Source organism: Stegostoma tigrinum, chromosome 1 (assembly GCF_030684315.1).
Source record: "Stegostoma tigrinum isolate sSteTig4 chromosome 1, sSteTig4.hap1, whole genome shotgun sequence".
Classification (NCBI taxonomy): domain Eukaryota; kingdom Metazoa; phylum Chordata; class Chondrichthyes; order Orectolobiformes; family Stegostomatidae; genus Stegostoma; species Stegostoma tigrinum.
This window is the reverse complement of record NC_081354.1, coordinates 18,918,467-18,943,377: the sequence shown is the minus strand read 5'-3', so window position 1 is coordinate 18,943,377 and position 24,911 is coordinate 18,918,467. Positions and strand designations below refer to the sequence as shown.

General features: G+C 40.6%; 1 protein-coding gene across 7 annotated transcripts in view; it reads left to right on the top strand.

Moving 5' to 3' along the window:
* The window catches only part of LOC125454329 (serine/threonine-protein phosphatase 2A 55 kDa regulatory subunit B gamma isoform), a 313,765-nt gene that overhangs the window by 266,970 nt on the left and 21,884 nt on the right, over positions 1-24,911 (top strand). For all 7 annotated transcript variants that reach the window (XM_048534971.2, XM_048534999.2, XM_048534989.1 and 4 more), the window contains 2 exons: positions 15,553-15,722; positions 20,019-20,110. In XM_048534971.2, coding sequence (XP_048390928.1) covers positions 15,553-15,722; positions 20,019-20,110 — 262 coding nt within the window. The remainder of the gene's footprint in view (positions 1-15,552; positions 15,723-20,018; positions 20,111-24,911) is intronic.

Sequence of the window (24,911 nt, the reverse complement as noted above, 5' to 3'; positions counted from 1 at the left end):
GCTCTATAAAACTTTGGTTAGATCGCACTTGGAATACTGCGTCCAGTTCTGGTCGCCCTATCATAGGAAAGATGTAGATGCTTTGGAGAGGGTTCAGAGGAGGTTTACCAGGATGCTGCCTGGACTGGAGAGCTTATCTTATGAAGAGAGGTTGACTGAGCTCAGACTTTTTTAATTGGGGAAAAGGAGGAGGAGAGGGGACCTAATTGAGGTATACAAGATAATGAGAGGCATAGATAGAGTTGATAGCCAGAGACTATTTCCCAGGGCAGAAATGGCTAACACGAGGGGTCATAGTTTTAAGCTGGTTGGAGGGAAGTATAGAGGGGATGTCAGAGGTGGGTTCTTTACACAGAGAGTTGTGAGAGCATGGAATGCGTTGCCAGCAGCAGTTGTGGAAGCAAGGTCATTGGGGTCATTTAAGAGACTGCTGGACATGCATATGTTCACAGAAATTTGAAGGTGCATACATGAGGATCAATGGTCGGCACAACATCGTGGGCTGAAGGGCCTGTTCTGTGCTGTACTGTTCTATGTTCTATGTTCTATGTTCTATGTTCTACGATGTTATCCAACCAGGAAGAAGAGACATTAAAAAAAAAGTTAGTGTCATCATATCAAAGTATTTGTTATATTCTAGCCTTGGAGCTTTCTCAGTGCTCTGGTTTATTGTGTTAATAACTTTTTCTGCTGTAATATAGGCGTTACAAAAACCATGGATGAATGGCTATGAAATTCACACTTGACTTCATTCTCTAACATTAAATGTTAGTGCCTAGTCATCCATCACAGTGAACTTAGTTAATTACTGTATTTCAGAGCAACAAATGGATTTTAATGATACATGCATCTCAGATCTGCGAAAGGAGTGTTATGAAAGAAAAATAGGTGGCAAAGGGCAGAAATTTCATAAAGATTTCTGTAATGCTGTATAATTGGAGTTTGCCTAAGATTATTGTAAATCATACACTGCTACTGATTCGATCTCCTGTCAAAGAAGTGGTCCACTCTTGTTGCATGTCAGATGTAGAACAAGAAGATTGATTTGAAGGTCAGAATGGTAGTACAGAAAAGCTCAGAAGAAGGTAGTTTGGACCATCATGCCTGTGCTAGCTTTTTGAAGAATTCTGAATTAATTCCATCCAGCTTTTTCCACATAACTCAGAAAAATTTTCTCCCTCAACTTTTTTGATCCGGTTCTCTTTAAGTTTTGAATCCACTTCCTCCTCTCTTTTCAACAGTGGATTCAGGTTCCTCATTCTTTCTTGGGCAAATTATCCCTCCTCTTGTCACAATTAAGTAAAAATCTGTGCTCTCTGGTTACTGATTCCTTACCTAATTACGATAGTTAATCTATTTCACTGCAACTCTTCAAGATTTTGAATTGTGCTGTCAAACTATCCTTGGTTTCCTGGACTTTGAGGAGAACAACCTGTACTCTGTCAGCTGTGAATGTAGATGAAGTCCCTCATACCTAATACCATTGCAGGAAGTCTCTGCTCGTCCTGTCCGAAGGCTTTGTCATTCTACCTAAGCTGTGCTTCCCAGCAAAGGCCAGATTGTTCTATTTGGGGCATTATCAATGGATTATAATGATTCAGTATAACTACCTTGCTTAAGTATGCAGTGCATCCATTTGTAATATTGAAAAAGTGTGTAATATTTTTAACAAACTCCTCACCTTGCCTTGTTACCATCAAAACCTTGCGTGCTCACACCTTCAAGCCTCTCAATTCCTGCTCACTGCAGGGCCTCCTGGGTTTGCTAAAACACTCATGCTATTTAATAAATATGGAAAGTGGCACAGCCACCCAGCAGAACTAACAGTATCTGTGCAGAGAGAAAATAAATTAATCTTTCAAGTCCAGTTTTCTTCAGAACTGGAGGGGAGTGCAAAACAATGACTTTTGTGTTGTTGCCCGAGAGGGTGGAAGAATGAGTGGAACAAATGGGGAGGTGCCGAGAGCAAAATACAAAGGCGAGTGCTGGTGGTTGTAGAGGAGAGATGTATATGTGAGATTGGTGTAAATGTTAAATGTGAATAGTCAAAAATAGGTTGATTCAGCTGTGCAAAGCCACACGATCAAGGGAGTTGGTATGTTCAAAATGGAGGAGAGTGTTCATGTTCTGAAGTTGTTGACCTCAATGTTGACTCCTGAAGGCCTTTAAGCACCTCAGTGGAAAATGAGATGCTCTTCCAGTTTTTGCCAACCTTCACGGGAACGCTGCAGCAGTCCTAGGATGGAAATGTGAACATAGGAGCAGAGTAGCGTGTCAAAATGGCGGACAGCTAGGAAGGTCAGAGGTCATTTTTACAGAGCAAGTTGAAGTTTTCTGTAAAGCAGTTACCCAGTCCATGTTGGGCCTCGCCAATATTGAGGAAACTGCGCTGTGAGCAGCAGAAACAGGGAAGTATAGTGGAGTATAAAGAAGTATGGTGAAATGCTACTTCACTTGGAAAGTGTGTTTGGGGCCTTAGACAGTGAGGAGCAAAGAGGTAGAGGTGCAAAAGCTACACCTTTTACTGAACAGTTTGTTCCACTATGTGAACCATAAGAGAATAATTGATTCACTCGAGAGGCCGTTTGTTTAATTTTAGTTAAATTTGTGCACACAATTTTATAGATTTGAGGTGAGCGCCTATTGAGAGTGATTACAGGAAAATTAAATTGGTTACATGCGTAACATGTTGAGAAAGAGAAGAAAATGAAAACGATAGAAAACTTGTACTCACACCAAATGAAAGTTACCTTAGTGTCGAATGTCAAAATACTCAAATTGTGTTTATTGATGCCTAGAAAATCCTTGCTTCATAAATATCTAGTTCAAATGTGCCTCTAACTACCGTCATACAATCACAAGAAATGGCCAGCTCCCATGGTTGTAGATTCTTCTGCTAATGACCAGTTGGGCTCCCACCTTGATCTCTTTCTGACAATTTTCATGCGATTATTAAACATTGTCAAGATGTCCAGTGCATTGTGTCAATGTTGAATGTACTACAGGGAGAAAGGTACACTAGTTGTAAAAGACTGCTATATCATACTTAATTTTTCTTACAGCCAATGCTTGGATTTTAGGTGGCTTAGCAGAGTGCTCCTGGGAATTGTCCAGCAGAAATGAAATATTTTCCTTTCACCGCACATACTGCTTTTTATTAAGCTCAGGGGTGTCCATCGGACAGAAGTGCATGAGTTGCATTCAACCGTCAACGAATCCTTCCTGTTGCATTCAAGGTGCAGCCATTTCTTTTTCAGTAACTGCCAACTAATTAATCCAAAGAGCCAGCGTAGAGGGATAAAATCCCTATAGCCTTGTGTAGAGATCCATGATCTGTCTCTCGATTATTGTGTTGAAGACAGAGTTGTGAATGAGCTCCAAGAGGTAAGCCCCATGCAGATTTCACCTGCACTTTATTCAAGTTTCCACATTTGGGATTTAAATAGAAACCATGTGACAGAAAACAGGGAGACACTTGATCTTTCTAAGTTCCATTTGTTTTGAAAATCTGCTATTAAGTCTGCTATTCTGGGCTGATGGAACTTGTACTTTCAGTGTCTGGTGCATGTTGCAATTTGTCCAATTGGATGACTGTTATTTCTGACACATACATCCTGACTGCCTCCAGTAATAGGGCTCTTTGAGCTGATAATTGCTCTGTGCTTATTATAGTCCCTTTTGAAATCTGACGAGAAAATTACATGATAGAAAACCAAAGTTCCAGAGTGGCTTTGAATGTTCTTTTGCCATTTAAGTATTGTCCCCAAGTAAAATAATACAAGATTTTTGAATGTCAAATTTGTGTTTAGATTCATAGTATAATTATTATTTGACTCCACTGCCTCCACCATCATCTCACATATTTCAGTTGAAGCCTCCAGATTGTACTAATTTATTTTGAGTTAAAACGTGTAACATTTTCATTTTATACATGTACAGTTTGTGAAATATGGTTTGCTATGATGTTGATTATTACATTTGTTTTCCTTCTCCCTCTCTTCCTGCATTGTATCTCTGCTAGGTGTTTAACATGATAAAGTTTCCACATCCAATGGGTATAGACATGAATTACGTAAGAGACCTAAATCACAGTGCACAACACCAGGAAGTCTGGACATTTAAAGGTTTGGACAGATTTACAAACCAACATGTACTTCCTCCAACCCATCCCTTCCTCCCACCCCAAGCCGCACCCCCATCTCCTACCTACTAACCTCATCCCACCTCCTTGACCTATCTGTCTTCCCTGGACTGAACTATCCCCTCCCTACCTCCTCACCTATACTGTCTCCACCTATCTTCTTTTCTCTCCATCTTCGGTCCGCCTCCCCCTCTCTCCCTATTTATTCCAGAACCCTCACCCCATCCCCCTCTCTGATGAAGGGTCTAGGCCCGAAACGTCAGCTTTTGTGCTCCTGAGATGCTGCTTGGCCTGCTGTGTTCATCCAGCCTCACACTTTATTATCATGTACCCAGGCGTGGATTTAACTTGCCCTTCCAAGTGAGTTTGAAAGCAGGTACACTTGTTGAAAATAGCAGATCACGCATCCAGTCAACCCAGGCCTGTCAGTAATCTCTATGTTTCAATGAGATCACCCCTCATTCTTCTGAACTCCATTCAGTACAGAGTCTGAGTCCTTAACCACTCCTCTTATGACAAGCCTTTTATCTCTGGTGTCATTCTTGTGAACTTCTTCTGGACCAACTCACCCCACTCCCCAACCCCCTCAGCCCCTGCCAGCACTTCCTTGGATATGGGCACAAAACTGCTCATGATACTCCAGATGAAGTCTGACGAGAGGTTTATGCAGCCTCTCTGCTGTTATATTCTAGCCCACTTGAAATGAATGCAAACATTGCATTTGCGTTCCTAGCCACCAACTGACCCTATGTTTTAATCTCGAGAACTTTGAACTAGAACTCCTATTTCCTTTGTGCTTCTGATTTTGAAGCCTTCCCCCATTTAGAAAATAGTAAATGCCTCTACTGTTCCTACCAAAGTTCACAATTTCACACTTTCCACATGGTATTCCAGTTGCCACCTCTTTGCCTGATGTTTTAGGCACTACTTAGAAGAGGAACATGAAATCAACATGACATTAGTCTTTGGACTGGATTACTTTTATGCCTTGGGAGGTGTGTTTTTCCACTAGGGGATTGCTTCATATACATTGCTGCTGTGCTTGATGGATTTCCTTCTCATTTCATTTCCGATTTTCATGGCTGCCTCAGCCTTTCCAATTGATTGGCCGTAGTGTGGAGATGATGTATGGTTTTGAATCTCCCAGTTCTTTATCAAACAGTAAAATACTTCATTGTGAGCTGAGGACACCTGGTTTTCATTAGAGTTTACAGTTTGATTCATGATCTATTTGTCCTGAGCTTGCTTAGTTTTGTACTTATTGGAAGTACAGCCTGGCTACGGTGGAATCTGATTTCTTTGCTCATTTTTGGCCAATACAACGCTTCACTTGCCTTTGTCAGACTTGATGCATTTCTTTGGTGGTTTGCTTTGATATGTTTTAGCATCTTTCCTCTCATCTACTTGGGGATGATGATTATATTTCCTTCGGGGAATATGCTGTCCAGAGTTAGCAGTTCACCCCTCCTCACCCAATATGCACTTGTGACCCCCAGGAATGCCCTAGATGCTTGCAGGCCATGCCTCTGGCACTGCTTCTTGCAACGCTTGGAGACATGCGTCTTGTTGACCAGTTGCTTGATTTGAGAAGAGGTCGTTGTCTGATAGATTCACTGTCTGTCCTGAGTTAATGACTCTATAACTGTAATATCTGTATAACTGGAGTAACATTCTTTGCACACACTCTGGAGCAGGTGGTGCTAACTTCAGAAAAATGCTATTAGATGGCTTGTATTTGAAGCTGATTGTCATTTTGTCTGTTCTAAGTAGGCATTGATAAAAATGTGTAAAAGCGAAGACAATGGCCAGACACCCTTTCTCAATCTGGGATCATTGTTATTGCACTGGGATTAACACCGTGGATGCAGATGCAGTTCCTAATTCTTTCTGCATTCAGTTGCTCCGAGTCCTGTCTTGTTGGTGTTTCATTGCAGGGCAGTTACATAATTTGCATCACTCCATTTCGGCACTGGTATTGTCTCATGAGTGATTTGATTTTCGTGACCACTGCTAATCACTTCCATTCGTTCCTGACATCTGAAAGCCACAACTTTTAATCAGTCAAATTACAATACAAAATCAAGGTGGAGGGCTCCTGTGGTGGTGTGGTAGTGGCCCTACCTCTGAACCAGGAGACCCAAATTCAAGTTGCATCTATTTCAGAGGCGTGTACTAACATCACTGGGCAGGTTGATGAGGAAATTTCCAAAAAGCCACGGTCTGCTCTTGTATTACTGCCACATGAGCAAGTGACAATCAAACCACGTTACTGAAATGTTCAAAGTGGCTCAGGAACATTCTCAGGTGCTTTTAAATGTTCTGAAGTGTAAAGCTGATGAGCTGCACACAGGGCCTCCTCAATATGCAATCATCTGTAAGCTGGCCTCTTTCAAAAAAATATCCTCCCCCCATCCCCACTAAAACCACAAACTTCCCTTCTCTTTAAGAGCCAGCCCACGAAATCCTTAAATGGATGGCAAGTATGTCTCCAGGACAGTTCAAAGTATATCCCCCTGCAAATCCCAGTGAGTGAGTGTTTCTGCCCAGGGGCAGGTTTTACACCTGGGAGCAGTCCTGGTGTCTCTTTCTTGCCCCTGAGGAGGGTAACTGCCAACCAGCCATTGGCCTTTATGGCTCAGCTATTCACCAGTTAATGATAGCGAAACCCGAAGGGAAGCAAACGGAACGTTTCTGACAGCAATCTGATGGCATTTGACAGAATTGGAAAAGTCAAAATATTTTGAAAACCCATGTTTGGGTTGGCATGTCCAGTCAGCTCACTCATAATAAAATATGACATTTCCAGCACTGCTATTGAAAGTAATAGAAATGTATCTTTCTTGGATTTCCACTGAGATTAGAAAATGTGATAGTTTATTTATTAGCATTGTGTTATTAATAGACTACTGCACTGTGGCAGCAAGTGCTTCTAGATGTTCAGTGAGTGGCACCCTGAGGCAGAATCGGATGAGTTGATGATTTTGCCCAGCAGAATGTCACAAAGTCAGCCTGTTCTTTGCTGCTGCTTTCAAAACTCATTTCTATGAGGTAGAAAGATCCCTTCTCATTTTGGAAAAGTTGCACATAGACCATGACTTAATGCAGAAGGTATCTCTACAGTTTTAATTCCCAAAGCAGTCCTATGGAGTTGAAGGGAATAAATGGACTGCTTTGTAGAGTATCTACATTGGATCTTTGGTGACCAGCCTCATTTCGATCACCATGTCCACCCTCCTCCTCCTCCCCAAAACAAGAATCTTATCAGCCAGGTTTTATTTTCTCTAAAATAAAGCAAGACCCATAATCATCTGCAAGGTGTTAGAAAGGATTCTGAGGGATAGGATTTATGACCATCTGGAAGAGCATGGCTTGATTAAATGCAGTCAACATGGCTTTGTGAGGGGCAGGTCATGCCTCACAAACCTTATCGAGTTCTTTGAGGATGTGACTAGAAAAGTTGATGAGGGTCGAGCTGTGGATGTGGTGTATATGGACTTCAGCAAGGCATTTGATAAGGTTACCCATGGTAGGCTCATTCAGAACGTCAGGAGGAATGGGATACAGGGGAACTTAGCTGTCTGGATACAGAATTGGCTGGCCAACAGAAGACAGCGAGTGGTAGTAGAAGGAAAATATTCTGCCTGGAAGTCAGTGGTGAGTGGTGTTCCACAGGGCTCTGTCCTTGGGCCTCTACTGTTTGTAATTTTAATTAATGACTTGGATGAGGGGATTGAAGGATGGGTCAGCAAGTTTACAGACGACACGAAGGTTGGAGGTGTCGTTGACAGTATAGAGAGCTGTTGTAGGCTGCAGCGGGACATTGACAGGATGCAGAGATGGGCTGAGAGGTGGCAGATGGAGTTCAACCTGGATAAATGTGAGGTGATGCATTTTGGAAGGTCGAATTTGAAAGCTGAGTACAGGATTAAGGATAGGATTCTTGGCAGTGTGGAGGAACAGAGGGATCTTGGTGTGCAGATACATAGACCCCTTAAAATGGCCACCCAAGTGGACAGGGTTGTTAAGAAAGCATATGGTGTTTTGGCTTTCATTAGCAGGGGGATTGAGTTTAAGAGTCGTGAGATCATGTTGCAGCTCTATAAAACTTTGGTTAGATCGCACTTGGAATACTGCGTCCAGTTCTGGTCGCCCTATTATAGGAAAGATGTGGATGCTTTGGACAGGGTTCAGAGGAGGTTTACCAGGATGCTGCCTGTACTGGAGGGCTTATCTTATGAAGAGAGGTTGACTGAGCTCGGACTCTTTTCATTGGAGAAAAGGAGGAGGAGAGGGGACCTAATTGAGGTGTACAAGATAATGAGAGGCATAGATAGAGTTGATAGCCAGAGACTATTTCCCAGGGCAGAAAAGGCTAACATAGGTCATAGTTTTAAGCTAGTTGGAGGAAGGTATAGAGGGGATGTCGGAGGCGGGTTCTTTACACAGAGAGTTGTGAGAGCATGGAATGCGTTGCCAGCAGCAGTTGTAGAAGCAAGGTCATTGGGGACTTTTAAGAGACTGCTGGACATGCATATGGTCACAGAAATTTGAGGGTGCATACATGAGGATCAATGGTCGGCACAACATCGTGGGCTGAAGGGCCTGTTCTGTGCTGTACTGTTCTATGTTCTATGTTCTATAATCTATTTGTACCTGACTGATATCAGTGGTTCAGTGAAGTTTCATTGTCATGGATGTGAGGCTGATCTTTGCTCTTTAATTTGCACCAGACCCAACCCATGGTTGCACAGAGATGTCTGGTAAACTAAGCTAATTTGCCATCATTGATAATATCCTCAAGGAAAGTTCTTCTTAACTATAATTTGGCTGTGCTGCACATTATTGGGATTTTATTTCACCTTCCCAAATCGCTGGAAATGAAACTACACTTATTTCAAGCTAAAGGGTCACTAAACTGAAATATTTGAAGTAGCATGTAATAGCAGAGTACAAAAATATTGTACTCTGCTACAGCAGAGAGAGAGTAACATGCAAGCAGCTAATTTATGAATTTTGAAGCAAAGGTGTAAAATAACAGCTGAGTTGTTAAAGTTACTTTGCTTTTAACACCAGATCTAAAATTCTACCATTGGTTAACATAGCTCTCTGCGCCTTAATGCAAGGAGACTAAGAAACATCAATTTGGTCAAACTCAAACAATTTCATGTTGAACTTTATTCCCCTGATTTTCTGATTGTCGGGTCATCATTTCTGAAGTGTAGATGGGAGTTGAGCATGGGGCTCTGCAGAATCCCCATCTTAGCAGATTCAAAAAGAATGGTGCAGAAAGTTGAAGATTCCACAACGCAATTCCCCTACGCTTGGACCTCTCTAAAAGCATTCACTTACATTAGAGAATTTGGAGGATTGCAACAAAATTAAGTGAACAGTTACTCGGGGCAAGTAAGACCAGTTCAGTTTAGGAATCTGGCTCAGCGTGGACGAGCTGGGCTGAAGAGTCTCTTTCCATGCTTTATAACTCTGTGTGACTCTATTTCAGAATACAGCAGCTGACTGCCGTGAAAAGAGGATGCCTACTCCCCGATTTGTTCTGCAGTAAGTGGGATCTCCAAATGGAAGTACGACTTACATTTCTGAAGTGCCCTGATCAGAATCTCCTGTTGCATAACAAAAGGAACTAAACAGCAATTTGTTTGAGATTATCATTGTCATTCCTCAAAAAAAAAACTAGCCCTATATATTTTGTTTGTTTGTTAAAATATTTTACTTGTTTTAAGCAAACTTCAATTATGCCAGTGGTCACGTTGTGACTGAAACACAATGGCTAGGTCATTTGCAACTAGGCCTATCCTTTAGGTCAGGTCAGATGAGAAAAAGCCTTATAAGAAATAAAGTCTGACAGCTCTGGGACTGGAGCCCCTGGGGAGCACGTTTGAAGAAATCATGTGTAGCTTCCCATCTGTCCTTTCAATGGCAGACATTTGTATAGTTGATGATTGTGTTTGATTCCATGGCCAAAATGGCTGGTAAAGATGGTCACTGCCACATTGGCAGGTGGCACCAGTTACTCTCACCACTGCAACATAGATTTACGATTCCGAAAAAGAGCAGAACTGGATGGTCAAAACTGCTCACAGTCCCTATAGCGCAATGCTCACTTAATTTATCAAATATTGTGACATTTATCGACTCCGATATGTTATTCCCAGTATCAGTCACATCGGCTGGTGTTGGCAACCCAATAGGGGTGCGTGTGTGAGAGAGACACTGAGACACACTGTTGGGGCTGTGTGTGTGTGTGGATACACTTCTGAAACAGGGATGAAGAATGTGTCAGAGTATTTATGCGCTTGTTTGAGAGTCTGACTTCTGCTTTTCATTGGCTGTCACAATAACTGGAGTGTAGTATTAAATGTTCTTTCCACCTAGCATTGACATTGTCCATAAATGCAGCCTTATGCATTTTAATTAACTAATTGCTGGGAGGAAGCTACCGACTGAACCAGATCTGCTCCTCAAGTAAGCCATAGAACTGATCTTTTGCTGCAAAAATGCAGAGAAAGGGGTTTGAAAGTTTCAAGGATCTGTAGGCAGTACTATCCTCAACTTTGGACAATTCCCATATTGCAAAACCAAGCAGACAATACTCACTTCTCCCTTTGGTCATCAAGGAAGGGTGACTGAAGTCGGAGGCTGCGAGGTTCCAGAACTGGATGGAAAGTTCCTCCACAATACAATGAGGGGCAAGAATGTTCCTGTCACATTTGTCATAGAATTCACTTCAGATAAGGCTGTGGAAACAGGCAAAAAGCACACTGCCCAGATCGTTGGGGTAGGCACCTCAGGCCATCATTGGAAATTGCATTAATCTGTATTTTTACATTTCATGTTTTTTTTATATAGATTTCTTTCACACTGTTATGGGAAGTTCAACTTCTATATGAAAGGAACTTGGTTTTAAGGAGAGTTGTTGGCCCCCATCAGGGAGTTTCCAGATGCTAAGATTGCTTGTTTTCCTGATTTAATTCCTTTACAGGTTTCTCTCCTGAGCAGCACCATGTGTATACCTGCATTGCATAGACTTCAGTTCAAGGGGCAGCTCGTTGCTGTCTTCTCAAGGGCAACTGTAGATTAGCAATCATGCTGACATCCCGTGAGCGAATTTAAAAAAAGAAGCTATATCAGTAACCAAATGAAATTTTAAAAATTCATACGTGGGTTGCAAGTGCCGCTGTCCATCCTTCGCTGCCCTGGAGACCGTGTTGCCCTGCTGCATCTGTCCTTGGGGTGTAGGGACACCCACGGGTACTCTGGCATTCATTGCATGAGGACGTACGAATCACTGAACCTCCATTTGTTTGAGATTATAGATATTTTCTAATCAGCCATTTCAGAAATGTTATTACACACCTCTGGAGCAGGTGGGCTTTTAGCCTAAGTCTCCTGGCTCAAGAGATGGGGCCAGTTTAGCTCCAGTTGGTTAGGTCGGTGCTTTGTGATGCAGAGTGACACTAACAGCGTGGGTTCAATTCCCACACCGACTGAGGTCACCATGAAGGATTCTCCTCCTCAATCTCTTCCCCTCACTTGAGGTGTGGTTACCCTCGGTTTAAGCCACCACCAGTTGTCTCTCTGTAATGGGGGAGCAGCCCTATGTTCTGGTAAAACTAAGACAATCTCCCCTTTACCCAATGCAAAGGTCAGGACACCAACAATATGTCACATATCGTTCGAGATTATACATAACTCATTTAAATTAGCGAAGAAGAATTGGTGAGCTTCAGCAAAGAAGAATCGTTTTGCTGATAACACAGTGTAGAGCTGAGGAACACAGCAGGCCAGGCAGCATTAAAGGAACAAGAAGGCTGACATTTCGGACCCAAAACGTCAACTTTCCTGCTCCTCTGCTGTCTGGCCTGCTGTATACCTCCAGCTCTGCACTGTGTTGTCTCTGACTGCAGCATCTGCAGTTTTTGCTATCTCTGAATAGTTTTACTGAAATGTTATTTCTCTCTTTGTGTGGTTTCAAACTGTAGAGTTTTGATATTAGCACTAATTTATAGGGTGTGCAATTGGTTTGCAGTACCATTTTAGGATTTGGCCTTGGCTTTCCTCTTATTTCATTTTTAAACCGTCTCCTTGGATTTTTTTTTGCCAATGAGGCAATTAGCACAACAGCTGGTCTTCCTGGCTTAATGACGGAAAAGGTGCTGAATGGTATGTGTAAAACAATTGTGACCGTTTAATTATATTGGGAGCAATTTCAAGTCTGTCAGCTTCAGAGAAGTAAAAAGAAATTGAACTCAATACCTTGAACTATGTTACCATCTTTTTTTAAAAATAAGACCCATGTATTTTGAAAAGATTTACATTTTCTGACTGATTTGCTCACTCAAGTCAATATTTGGAAAATAGGACGTCATTTGCTCTCAATTGTTTCGAGGTCCTGGATATGTGAGGTAATGCTTTTACGATAGCTGCCATTATTAGTTAGATATAATGTTTGGTGGGCTGCTGTGGTGGTGCTACAGTGGTAGTGTCCCTTCCTTTGACTCAAAAGGGCTGGATTCAAGTTCCACCTGCTTCAGAGATGTCATAACTCTTCTGAACAAACAGTTAAAATTATTTCAGCAGCAGTTGTGGCACAGTGGTAGTGTCCACACCCTGGGCTAAAGGGTCTAGGTTCAAGTTTGACACTGTCAGGTTGATTTAAAATATATGTAATGTTGATTGTATCAGTTCTCTGCATCTAAGAGGACAAGTCATACACCCACAAAATGTAGTGCTCAATCGTGGGGCTCTGAGAATAAGACACCTTACTCATTTTCATGAACGTTTTGCTGACGCTGGTTGTTTCCAAACTGGATTGTAGATTCTTCAGAGTATTGTCAATATCTGGCAGTGTGTGCACTTGCCTTTATTGGTCAGTGCATTCAGTACAGGAGTTGGGATGACGTGTTGCGCTGTAACAAGGTTAAACTAATTTTGGAAGACTACATTCAATTCTGGCCTCGTAGGAAGCATGTTGTGAAACCTGGACGGGTTCAGAAAAGGATTAGAGGATTTGAGTTAGAGGGAGAGGCTGAATAGGTTGGGGCTACTTTCAGAGGCTGACCAGTGACCTTTATAGAGATTTATAAAATCATGAGAGGTGTTGAAAAGGTGAGTAGTCAAGTAGGGGAGCCCAAAACCTGAGGGCAAAGATTTAAGCAGTACCTAAGCGGCACCTTCTTCTCTCGGACTGCATGGAATGAGGTGCCTGAGGTAGTGGCAGAGGCTGGCTCAGTTATTACATTTAAAAGGCATGTGGAGTACATAAACAGAGCTTCGAGGGATATGGGCCAAATGTTGGTGAATGGGGCTAGTTTAAATTAGGATATCCGTTCGACGTGGACGAGTTGGATCAAAGGGTCTGTTTCCATGCTGTGCACCTCTACAAGTATATTTGGAATGTTGCACAAAGTAATTATAAAGCTAATATTTTTCTAGTTGCTTTAGGTTGAAGAAGCATGTTCTTCAAACAATTTCAGGCCAGATTTTGAGGTTTCTTTTAAACAATATTTATGAAAAATTATTAACGGATCTGAGCTGTGCTGTTTCCAGCCTTCCACCGGACTTCTACCCTGTGGTTACTGTGGTCACAGTTATATCACAGTGTATCTCAGAGGCATCTCTGCATATTCATTAAAGCTTACGGAGCATGCTGGCATGTATTCATTATTGGAAAGGGCCAGCAGATCCTTTGTGAAATATGCAGCCGATGACTTGTATTCATTTTCAGATGCTCTATGGTGAATTGTATAATGCGGTCCTATGCTTGTTCCTGAGGCCCAAAAAAATTATTTCGTTTCAATGAAAGATTAAAATGACTGCACCGTTGTTACAGACATAAACTGAATCAACATGCAGATTTCCTCCCTCTCAGAGGAGGGTAATGGTTTTCCGAGTGCTAAAACTATATTCCTTTCACCTGGCTTGAAAGATAGTCTCTTAAAATAACAGGAAGAAGCAGGTAAATGAATTTGTGTAAATGTAGTTTTGGAATGCTGGTCATAAGATATTTGAAAGTATGACAGTATTTAAGGGCACTGGGGTTTCAAATTTTTTTAATCCTCCCATTGCAGCAGGTTGTGGTGAGGCCAAAATCAGTTTGAATTTAAATTTGTCCAAATTAAATTGAGATGGTAGAATTTAGCTGAGTTCTCAACTTTGTTTCCCCTTGCAGGAGAAACTAGTACCAGGAGATTCAGTTTAAAACTAAGGGTCTTCCAATTAAGATGGAGATGAGAAATATTTTCTGAGGGTCTTCAGTCTTCGAAACTCCAGAGACTGGTGGAGGCAGGGTCATTGAATATCATTGTGGCAGAGACAGAGTTTTGACTAGCAAAATGTTAAAGGTTATCAAGTGGAGCCGGATTAAATGGCCTGAAAACCTGCTGCTACCTCTCATACTTCAGATTATCTACCTGCATGAACACCAGAATTAGTTCAGAGATTAGCCTTGGCTCCAGTTTGAAACTGATTTTACTTGTGAAAAAATGATGCCATATCCTCCTCGAGGAAGGGTCACTCGACCCAAAACTTTAACTCTGATTTCTGTCCACAGATGCTGCCAGACCTGCTGAGCTTTTCCAGCAATTTCTTTTTTTGTTTCTGATTTATAATATCTGCAGTTCTTTTGGTTTTGAAATGATATTCTCTTTGTCATGTGCCTTATCATGCAGCAAAACTGAGCACGCAGATATGTTGAATATTTTGTCTGTTTTTACATTTACCAGCAATGTAAAAGCTGAGACTGAGATAATAACTTCAGTGCTTAGAATGTGTGTTTTTTTCTCATTTTTATTGGATTGGCAGCATGCTGGGTGAAACAATCCAGAAAGACACTACTGTAATAAATAGCCTGAGGGTTATATCGCAATTAAACATGATTGCTTGTGACCTATATGAAATAATTTTGTGAAGGACCCAAAGTGGATCTGTTGTATAATTATATCAATAAAGTCACTAACTTGCATCCACTGATGTATTACTAAATATTCATCTAAAGCATTTTAAAAGGAAGGCTACAACTGGATGTATCACGAGCCTAGGATGCCTTTTTAATAAAATGCATCCATCCAATTGTTTAGCTCATCTGCGTACATTTGTTAAATGCAAGTTTTAAACAAGACTATATTGAAAATTCTGAACTCAGTTTAAATTGCTAAAGGAGTGGCTCTACAATCATTGCTGTTATTGCCATAGAAACTGGCCTTTCAAACGATCCACCACCTATCAACCCCACATTGCTGTAGAATTAAGTCTATGCATCAAGGTGGCAATTCATATTCCAATGCATTAACAGTGATTATATGGTTTTCATTTACTATCTCTTGTGTGGATTACCAGTGATTTTGTGTAACACTGGGGAGCACTTATGAATGTTTATTCCTCATTTTGCCCTGCAGTGTTTGAAGAGCCAGAGGATCCCAGTAACAGATTCTTCTTCTCTGAGATAACCTCTTCAGTGTCTGATGTGAAGTTCAGTCACAGTGGCCGGTACATGATGACACGAGATTACCTCACAGTCAAAGTCTGGGATCTGAACATGGAAACGAAGCCTATAGAAATATATCAGGTATTCCATATTCACCATTAGGAAGTTCGATGTAATTGCAACTTGATCATAGTGTCCAATGGATGGTACCCAGGACGATGAGAATCTTGGAGAGAAACGTACAGGTGGGGTTGTTCCTATTTGCTGGCTTTGAAGATGGAGCCCTTGAAAACCAAAAAAAAAGTCCCCCCAGAATTGGAAAGCAACTGTCTGGGATGGGGGAGTGGATAGGGATGATTTGTGCCCTAATGTGCCCTTATTTAAAGATGATGAAATGTCGACATCTTAACATATTTATAAAATGGAGATGCGTTACAAACTGATAAAAATATTCTGTCCTTTTCATCACAAATTCCATCTTTCGAAGTACAATAGAACACTGTAAAGTTTCTAAAGCTTAAACACGAATAACATGGGGCCCCCTACACCAGAGGGCCAAGCTACTATTTCAAAAGCTTTCTCAGTACTTTTCAAAGGATACAGTTTGACAGGATTTTACTTTGGTTGCTATTATAAGCAATGAATTTCTTTCAGCCTCCTCCAGTTTAGTTCTCTGCATGCAGCAATCAAACATTAACTCTAAATATTGAGCCAAGTAACTGGCCAGGAGTATAATTAATTAGAAGCAACTTCGCAGCATCCTGCCAGCTCATTGTTCTTCCTGGACCTTGAGCAACAGATTCGGTTGGAAAATGATCCTTTGACTGCTGGAGCTTTTTGGTAGGGGCAGAGAACTGTGCGAGAAAGTCACAACGGTCAGAATTCAGAGCATCCTTCACAGCAGGAGTAGTAGTAGCTTGGCCCTCTGGTGTAGGAGGCCCCGTGTCATTCGTGTTTAAGTTCATTCACTGGACAAGGGCATTGCTGGCAAGGCCCACATTTATTGTCCGCCCCTAATGACCCAGAGTGCAGTTAAGAGTCAACCACGTTGCTGTGGGTCTGGAGTCACATGGAGGCCAGACCACGTAAGGGTGGCAGTTTCCTTCCCTAAAATGGGTTTTTCACGACAATCAACAGTGGATTCATGGTCATCATTAGACTCTCAATTCTGGATTCTAATTGAATTTGATCTGCCAAGGCGCAATTCGAGTCTGGGTCCCCGGAATATTTCCTAGGTCTCGGGCAGCAATGGGGAGCTGCTGCCTTCAGATTGGTAGACAGATCTTGTGGATGGAACTTCTGTCACTGGGGTCTTTGATTACGGGGAACAAACAGCAGTGCAATGGAGGAACAAGCCCTTCGGCCCACCAGCCTGTGCTGTCACATGATGCCTCTCTAAACTAAAAACATTTTCTCTTCCACTCCATCAGTATCCTTCTATTCCCTGCCTATTCATATATTCGTTAAGATGCCCCTTAAATGTTGCTGCTTGTATCTACTTCTGCCACCTCTTGTGGCAGCACATTTCTGGCACCTCTCACCCACTGTGTAAAATAGTTTGCCTCTCACATCTCCTTTCAATTTTCACCCTAGCAATTGACATTTCTACCCTGGGGAAAATGGCTCTGACTATTCATTCTACTCCTGCCTCTCATCTTTTTTTATTTCCACTAACAGGTCACCCTCAGCTTCTAATGTTCCAGTGAAAACAAACCCAGGTTTGTCCAGTCTTTCATATAGCTAATACCCTCCACCTCCACATCTCGGTAAACCTTCTTAGTACTTCCGCAAAGCCTCCACATCCTTCTGTTTGTGTCGTCACCAGAACTGTACGCAATATTCCAAATGTGGCCTAAACAAAGGTCTGTGCAGTCTATTTGCTGTGGAACAAAGAACCAGCTCAGTAAGCAAGCCAACCAACCATCTACAACATCCACAACCTGGGCTACAAATCTACTCTTAAAACCTTAAAGGTCTATACAGCTGCAACACGACTTGCCAGTTTTATACTCCAAGCCCCAGGCAATGAAGACAAACATGCCATACTCCATCTTGACCACCTTAACCACTTATGTTACCACTTTCAGAGGACAGTGCATCTCTGTACATGAACGCTTTTAAGGGTTCTGCCAATTACTGTATACTTCCCTCCAACATTAGACCTTCCAAAATGTATCACCTTGCATTTGTCTGGATAAAGGAAGGCCTGAGTGTGACCACCTAAATGCCTGAAGGACACTTGATTCCATTAGGCATGCCCCAGATAACTGCCCCCATGGTCCTCTGTCCAGTGGGCAAGAGCCCTGGCTCTTGTCTACCAGGTACAAAACCCATTATCTTTGCCAGAAGGGCACTCGAGTTATCTGATCATCTTTGCTGTTAAAAATAATGTAAAACAGAATCAATTAAACCATGTTCACCTCGCGATGCTCAGTAGGTCTCAAAATTCCTGCCAGTCACTCTCTTCGGACCTCGCTGTCAAAACCATGAAAGACAGGCAAAAAGAATGATCCTCCCTGTGGGTCCTACTTATCCTTGACCTGGAGCTAAATCAGGAGATTGTGTTTAAACCCAATGAACAGGAAATTTTACCTACCCTTGGAAGAACATATGGGGCGTGAAAGTTTCTTGTATCTGAACATATAAACTCGCACAGTAGCCATTGTAATTTCCAAATTAGAAATAAATTGTATTTAGTCATTGGCAAATATGCAGTTGGGACCCAGACTTCGCTGTGACAAAGGATGCCACCTTTTTCCTCCTTGAACTGAAGTTGGCCATTGCATGCTTTATTAACTTACTTCTGCTTCATTACCTTTCTTGTATCCACCTGTGCTTCGCAAGACACTGTCAAAGCTTACATGCAGCTCACCACCTGCCCCATGGGGTAGTTTCGTTCTTTTTTTCCCAAAGTTTGCATCATCCTTTAGGGACTTTGATGACTTGCTCTACAAGATCTTTAGTTGACACGGGGACAATTAACTTGAACAAGTAATGCTTCATCATCAGTAAGTGCTGCATGGCAGATACACTTACGTGTAATAATAGCAGTGAGTTGGAATGGATATTTTACTATACCTGGTTGGTTCTCTTCATTTTGCTCTATTCTCAGAGGTGCCTCACGAGAACCATCTCTTCTATCTTGTTGTGCTTTCATTAAATTTTCTTAATAATTAAATCACTTAACAGAAAATATGTTAGCCAGCTTTTTTAAAATGAGATATGCTCTGAGCAATCATTCTCCCAGACTTATTCAGTCAAAAGGTTGAGAGGCCATTTTCCAGTTACATTCAATGTCCTTCAAGATGAATTAACTAGGGATGCTAGGAAGAGGGAGGCTGCAAGGGATGAGCAGGAGATTGCTAAGGAGAGAAAATAATTTTAAACCTGTGACTAAAGGAAAACTCAACGAACTAGTAGCTGTGAAAGACTTGGAAACGGTGAGATAATGAATTCCATGCATATTAATGTGGAACTCCTAGCTTAAAATTGCATAGATTCAGGAACGACTATATGGAGGATTAATACAGTGAGCGCTATAGGAATCAGCACTAACCATTATTAAATTACTATCTGAGATATTTTAACTAGGTCATTGCTACCCTTTTTACTGCACCTGAGATTGAGATCTGAGGTGCAGCAAAAAGGTTAGTAACTACCTAGTTAAAATATTCCAACTTTGTGAATATACAGCAGAAATGCATTATCTATGACCTGACCAGTGGAAGGTGATGACTTTCATGCTTAAGAGTATGCCACAACTCCTCGACATCAGTTGGAATTCTGATTCCAAGGTATGCTGTATTGTATTTGGTGTTTGTGATATGACATGTAGATGAATCACAGAGATTTGTTTATTTATTTATCAATAAGTCATTTATTGCTTATTCCAGGCATACAATTCCAAAACTAATTTTCTATCTTAATACACCTGTGCAATATGTATATAAAATATAAATGCACATCTAATGTATTTGATCTGGTACGTATTCACTGCTGGAAAATGGTTTACGTTTGAAACATATTCACAGTAGTCTGGTTTCCATCTACTGTAGTAGTCAGCCTGACTGACCTAGTGCAATTAATTCATTATCAGATTACTTCATTTTCAACAGCCATTCATGATCAAAAGAGTGGTGTATAGCGAGTGTACATTTGCAGTCACAAAGGCATTGAAAAATACCCTGAGAGAGGTACCTTTAGAAAGTTTCACGAGGAGAATAGTTGATGGTACCTGTGTACTAAGCAAAGAAAGGATTGTCTAGCATTGCTGCACATCATTGATGACTGATTTTGGCAGTAATGTACTCCGCATGAGAAGAATTGTATTGATTATGCTTTCACTTTGGAATTGGTTTAAAAACTTATGATTCTATGCTGTTTCCGATTGCTACTAATTAGAATTCTTCTCATTGTCCAATTTAATTTTGTTGACAGATTCACGATTACCTCCGGAGTAAGCTGTGCTCTCTTTACGAGAATGACTGCATCTTTGACAAATTTGAATGTGCATGGAATGGTTCAGACAGGTCAGTATTCTTGAATCCTCACTTACATTGTGATGCCTAGAATTAAACAGCCTGCTTTGGTGTTCGTGAGCATTTGAGTTTTCCTCAATTGGAAGATTGTTGTCAATGCTACATAATCATTGGACCCCTCTACCAAGTCATCATGGATTCCCATTATTTTAAGACAGGACTTCTTCACGTTCCACAAGAACCCGCAGCCTTTCTTTTGAGGTGGTGGACCATGCTTTCTTTTTAATTTAATTTCAATGTGAATGAAGAAGGAAAAATGTTAGATCAATATGTTTGGAGCCCCATTTACTGTGCTGTGATTGTGAATGATTATTGCAATTGATGCATTTCTTTCACACACTTTCTCCTGATTCGGAGCAGAAAATGGAAATCTCCTTCGAGTGCCTGGCCTAGTAGAAAGCACAAAAGCTCTGTAGGGCAGTACCACATTACATACAGATTTACTTATTGAGAGTTTTCTACATTACTGTGATGTTTTGGATATTTGGTTAAGTGGACATTTCTTTCTGTGCAAAGATGAAGGAATAGGGTAATAGTATATGTAAACTTGCTGACAGCACTTAATTAGGTGGTCCAGTAATATAGATGGGAACAGAGAGTTACATGTGGAACCCAGTCAAGCCATATTAGCAAACATGGATTATTCCATTGCTTCAAGTAGTACTAAGCAGGATGGATGCAAAGCTGCTCTTGTGAGTGTACTTGTCCTGAATGAGATATGGCAGTTCAGTTTGGGTGGAGGGGAGAATTTGGTTGTCTGAGATGCAGTGGAAGTGAGGTTATTTTATTTACTCATGTGTACAGACCAATTCTGTTTCATGCAGTTTGCGGATCAAGTGGCACTCCTAACTATAGGTAAGCTGGAAGTCTGAAATAAGAATTCAGCATGTCAGGCAGCATCTATAGAGAGCAAAGCAGAATTAACGTTCAAGGCTTCTGGCCTTCTGTCACTTTGGGAAAGGTTAATGGTATTAATGGTAATGTCACTGAACTGATAATGAAAGTTCTGCAGGTATAGATCTAGTGCCACCAGAGTAGCTGGTGGAATTTAAATTCAATTAATCCGAAACATAAAGTTATTCTCAGTCATATATAACCACGATTGCCAACTTATGATTATAACTTGACTAAAATCCTATCTGGTTCTATACTATCCTTCAGGGAATTAAATCTGCCGTATTTATCTGGTTTGGCCAAACTGTGACTCCGGATCCACAATGTGCTTGATTCTGAACTGCTTGCTCAGATCCTTGCAAATCCTTCAGTTAGAGATAGCCAACAAATGTTGGCTTTTCCAGCGACACTCATGTCCCATAAATCAAAAGACTTCTTAGGCAAATTTGTGGCAGAAGAAGTGGGTGAGCTAAAGAACAGAAAAAGTAGTTCTGTGATTTGGACAAGAGTAGAGAGATATTAAGTAACAAGGCAAGATATTTGACCCAAAAGAAGATGCTAATGGAACAAGAAAAGAAACAATAGATGGGTGTACAGAAGATGTAAGTGGGAATTAAGACCGACGTCTGGTCAGCCAAAGCAAATGTGACCAGAGGTAATGATCTGAAATTGTCAAGCTTAACAGTGAGATTTGAAGGCTGTAAAGTGTCATATTGAAGAATGAGTTGCTGTTCCTTGATCTAACATTCATCTTCACTGAAGCTGTACGAAAGATTGAGGCTAGAGATTAGGTTGGGAGTTGGGGTAGAGAATTATCACAACTTGGGGTTTAAAAATAACAGTTCTGAGGTATAAAAGGAAGACTGAAGCAGAGGTCTATCAAAGATAGTAGGAACTGCAGATGCTGGAGAATCTGAGATAACAAGGTGTAGAGGTGGGTGAACATAGCAGGGCGAGCAGGAAGGCTGACATTTCGGGTGTAGACCCCTCTTCAGAAAATTTTCTGAAGAAGGGTCTAAGCCTGAAACGTCAGCTTTCCTGCTCCTCGAATGCTGCTTGGCCTGTTGTGTTCATCCAGCTCTACACCTTGTTATCTCAGAGGTCTATCAAGGCAGCTTTATTTGTGGATCTTACAAAGGAAAGAGAACCAGGTTGTGGCCCCACAAGATTAGATATTGTGAAGAAAATATCTCCAGAAGATTTAAGGTGAGTGACACTCTTGGTAACGATAGCTGATGGGAGGTGGTGATGGGGGTGGCAGTAATGGCCCAAGGGGATGTGTTTGCCAAATGACAGCAACACCATGCTTGTGAGAAGATTTATTGATTCACAATTCTGCTAGTGTCTTGGTCAACTGTTATTCTTCAATTGATATCTCATATAGATTAAATCATTCATCATCTTGCTACTTTGTAGAATCTTAATATATGTAAGTTGGTTTCCAGCTAACCTACCTGGCAAATAACTCTTCAAAAGCAAGTAATTGGTTGAAAATTATTGTGAGCTGTGTGAAAATATGCATGGCACCTTATAAATACAAGTATGTTTGTTTTCCTCTTCCATCAATTCACCAGTACTCCAGCAGTAAGTACTACTGTCCTCCCTGCCTCCTGTATCAACTCCAATCCAGAATTCCAATTGGACACATAGGACACTTATCACTATATGGGCTAGTATGCAGTAGCACTGTGAAATAGGTTCAGTATTCAAGTTGATGGCACGAAGGCAAAAATGGAATGAACACTGAAGAAAATTAATCATACTTCAGAATATCTGAACATACCCTCTATTCTGGTCTCTCTTCATTTGAAATCAAAAACAAAAACAAAAACCTAATGTTTTGAGAAGCAAATCGTACAACAGACAATTCATTTCTGGGTTTCTTGTTTGACTAATAGCAGTGAAATATCTTGCTTGATGTTTCATACTGTAATTCACTGAATTGGAATGAAAGGCTGTTATAATATTATTATAATGGTTTTCGAATCTGCTTCGAGTTGTTAATTTTCTTCAGATGTAACCATCGTTAAATTATTCATTAATGAAAGCATTGCCGTTCAGCAGGAAACAACTAAAACTACAAATATGCAGTTATGGATAATGTTCAAAGATGTAAAATACAAAATACATTTTCAAATGACTTATTTGCAATGAGCCAAATATTGTCGATTTAAAATAAATCAATTTCTTCTTGAGCTCTGACCCTTGCCATTGACGCTTGCTCAATTTCAGTGTGGAATAGCCTTGTTTTTGTATGAATGCTTTCTCTTTTCTGTTTTACATGAAACACAATGTGAATTCTTCCTCAACACCCATAGTAGAGTGGTAAACTGCTGACTGGTCTCTGTAATTATCATGCTTCTTGTAATATTAGTAAGTGTACCACATGTGATGATGACTCCTTAGTGCTTCTAATTCATGGTGGAAGTGGCAGAATGAAGTTAGACTTTCAGTTATATCTTTTTATTCTTAAATTATTCAAAATGGCACTGGATTGTGGTGACAGTTGAAGCTTTTTACAGTCTTTTTTACAACATCAAAAATTTTCACTGCACTAATTTCTTTTGACATGAGACAAATCTCCAGATATTTACATCTGAAAACTTCAATGCCAAAGTATCTTTCTGATGTAAGCAGCTTTCTTGTCCTTAAGGACTGAAGCAAGCAAATCTGATTGTGTTAAGGTCGCTGGCAGAGTTCAACTACAATTAAATATCTCACGTTTTATGAATTGATTGGCTGCCGTGATGTGATACTCAAGGGGGAATATCACAGGCACCCTAATAACTTGGAGTTATTTAGAAACCCTGTTTCGTGAAGATCTGGTACAGTATTCTTTTTTTGTATTGATTTTCTGCCGCATCACTTGGCTGAACAGCCTCTTCACTTATAAAGCTTCTAAGTAAGTCTGCAGTCTTTTACAACAAATGTTCCTGCTTTGATAGTTTCCAGCAGTGATGTGAGTATTGGAGTATAAACTTTCAGATAATGATACCTTTTCAAAAGAGTAAATTAATTAAAAATTAATTAAATAAAATACTTTATTTCAGGAACAGCTTATTTCTTTGATAGATTTTATTATCTTAGTATTATTTGGAAGAAAATTCAAATGTTTTTTGTTTATTCAGCAGTACTCCAGCAATAAGTACTACTGCCCTCCCTGTCTCCCATACCAACCCCAATCCAGAATTCCAAGTTGATGTGGAAATCAGTGGTAGGGTAAGCATTTATTATCTTTCAACTCAGTGGCTTGCTGAGCCATTTCAGAGATAAGTTAAATTGCTATCAATCTGGAGTTGCACATAGGCAAGACCAGGCAAGCTTGGAAGATTTCCTTCCCCAAAGGCTATTAGTGAGCCAGATGAGTTTTTATGACAATCAGTGATGATTATCATGGTCACCATTACTTGACCCTTTTCAATTCCAGATTTATTAATTAGATTTTATCGCTGTTCTCTCATCTCGCTGTCCTTACCTTCAGTGTTAGATGAAACAGCAGTCGTTTCTACAACAATAACAACTTGTATTTATTGTTATGATTCAAACTGGTGTTTCTAACGGATGAGGTAGATCCCAGACTGAAATCTGGCTTGATAGATCATGTACTTTTTAAGTTAATGTGGTGATCTTTCACAGAAGCACAAGCTACAGTGCTGTGGATCTGGTTTTAACAATGAAACAGAAGTTTATTATGCAAAAAATAAAACTAAGCTATTTGCTTAGAACATAATTTGAAAGATTTCAATACATATACAACAAAACAAAATTCTACATATTCACTATCGTTTTACAGTATTCAACTATCAGAGAGAGTTCTCTGCTGTATCACATCTATACCTTGAAACTCTTTCTTTTAATGTCTGGTGTTGAAAGCTTAAGAAACTATTTTGACATCTGA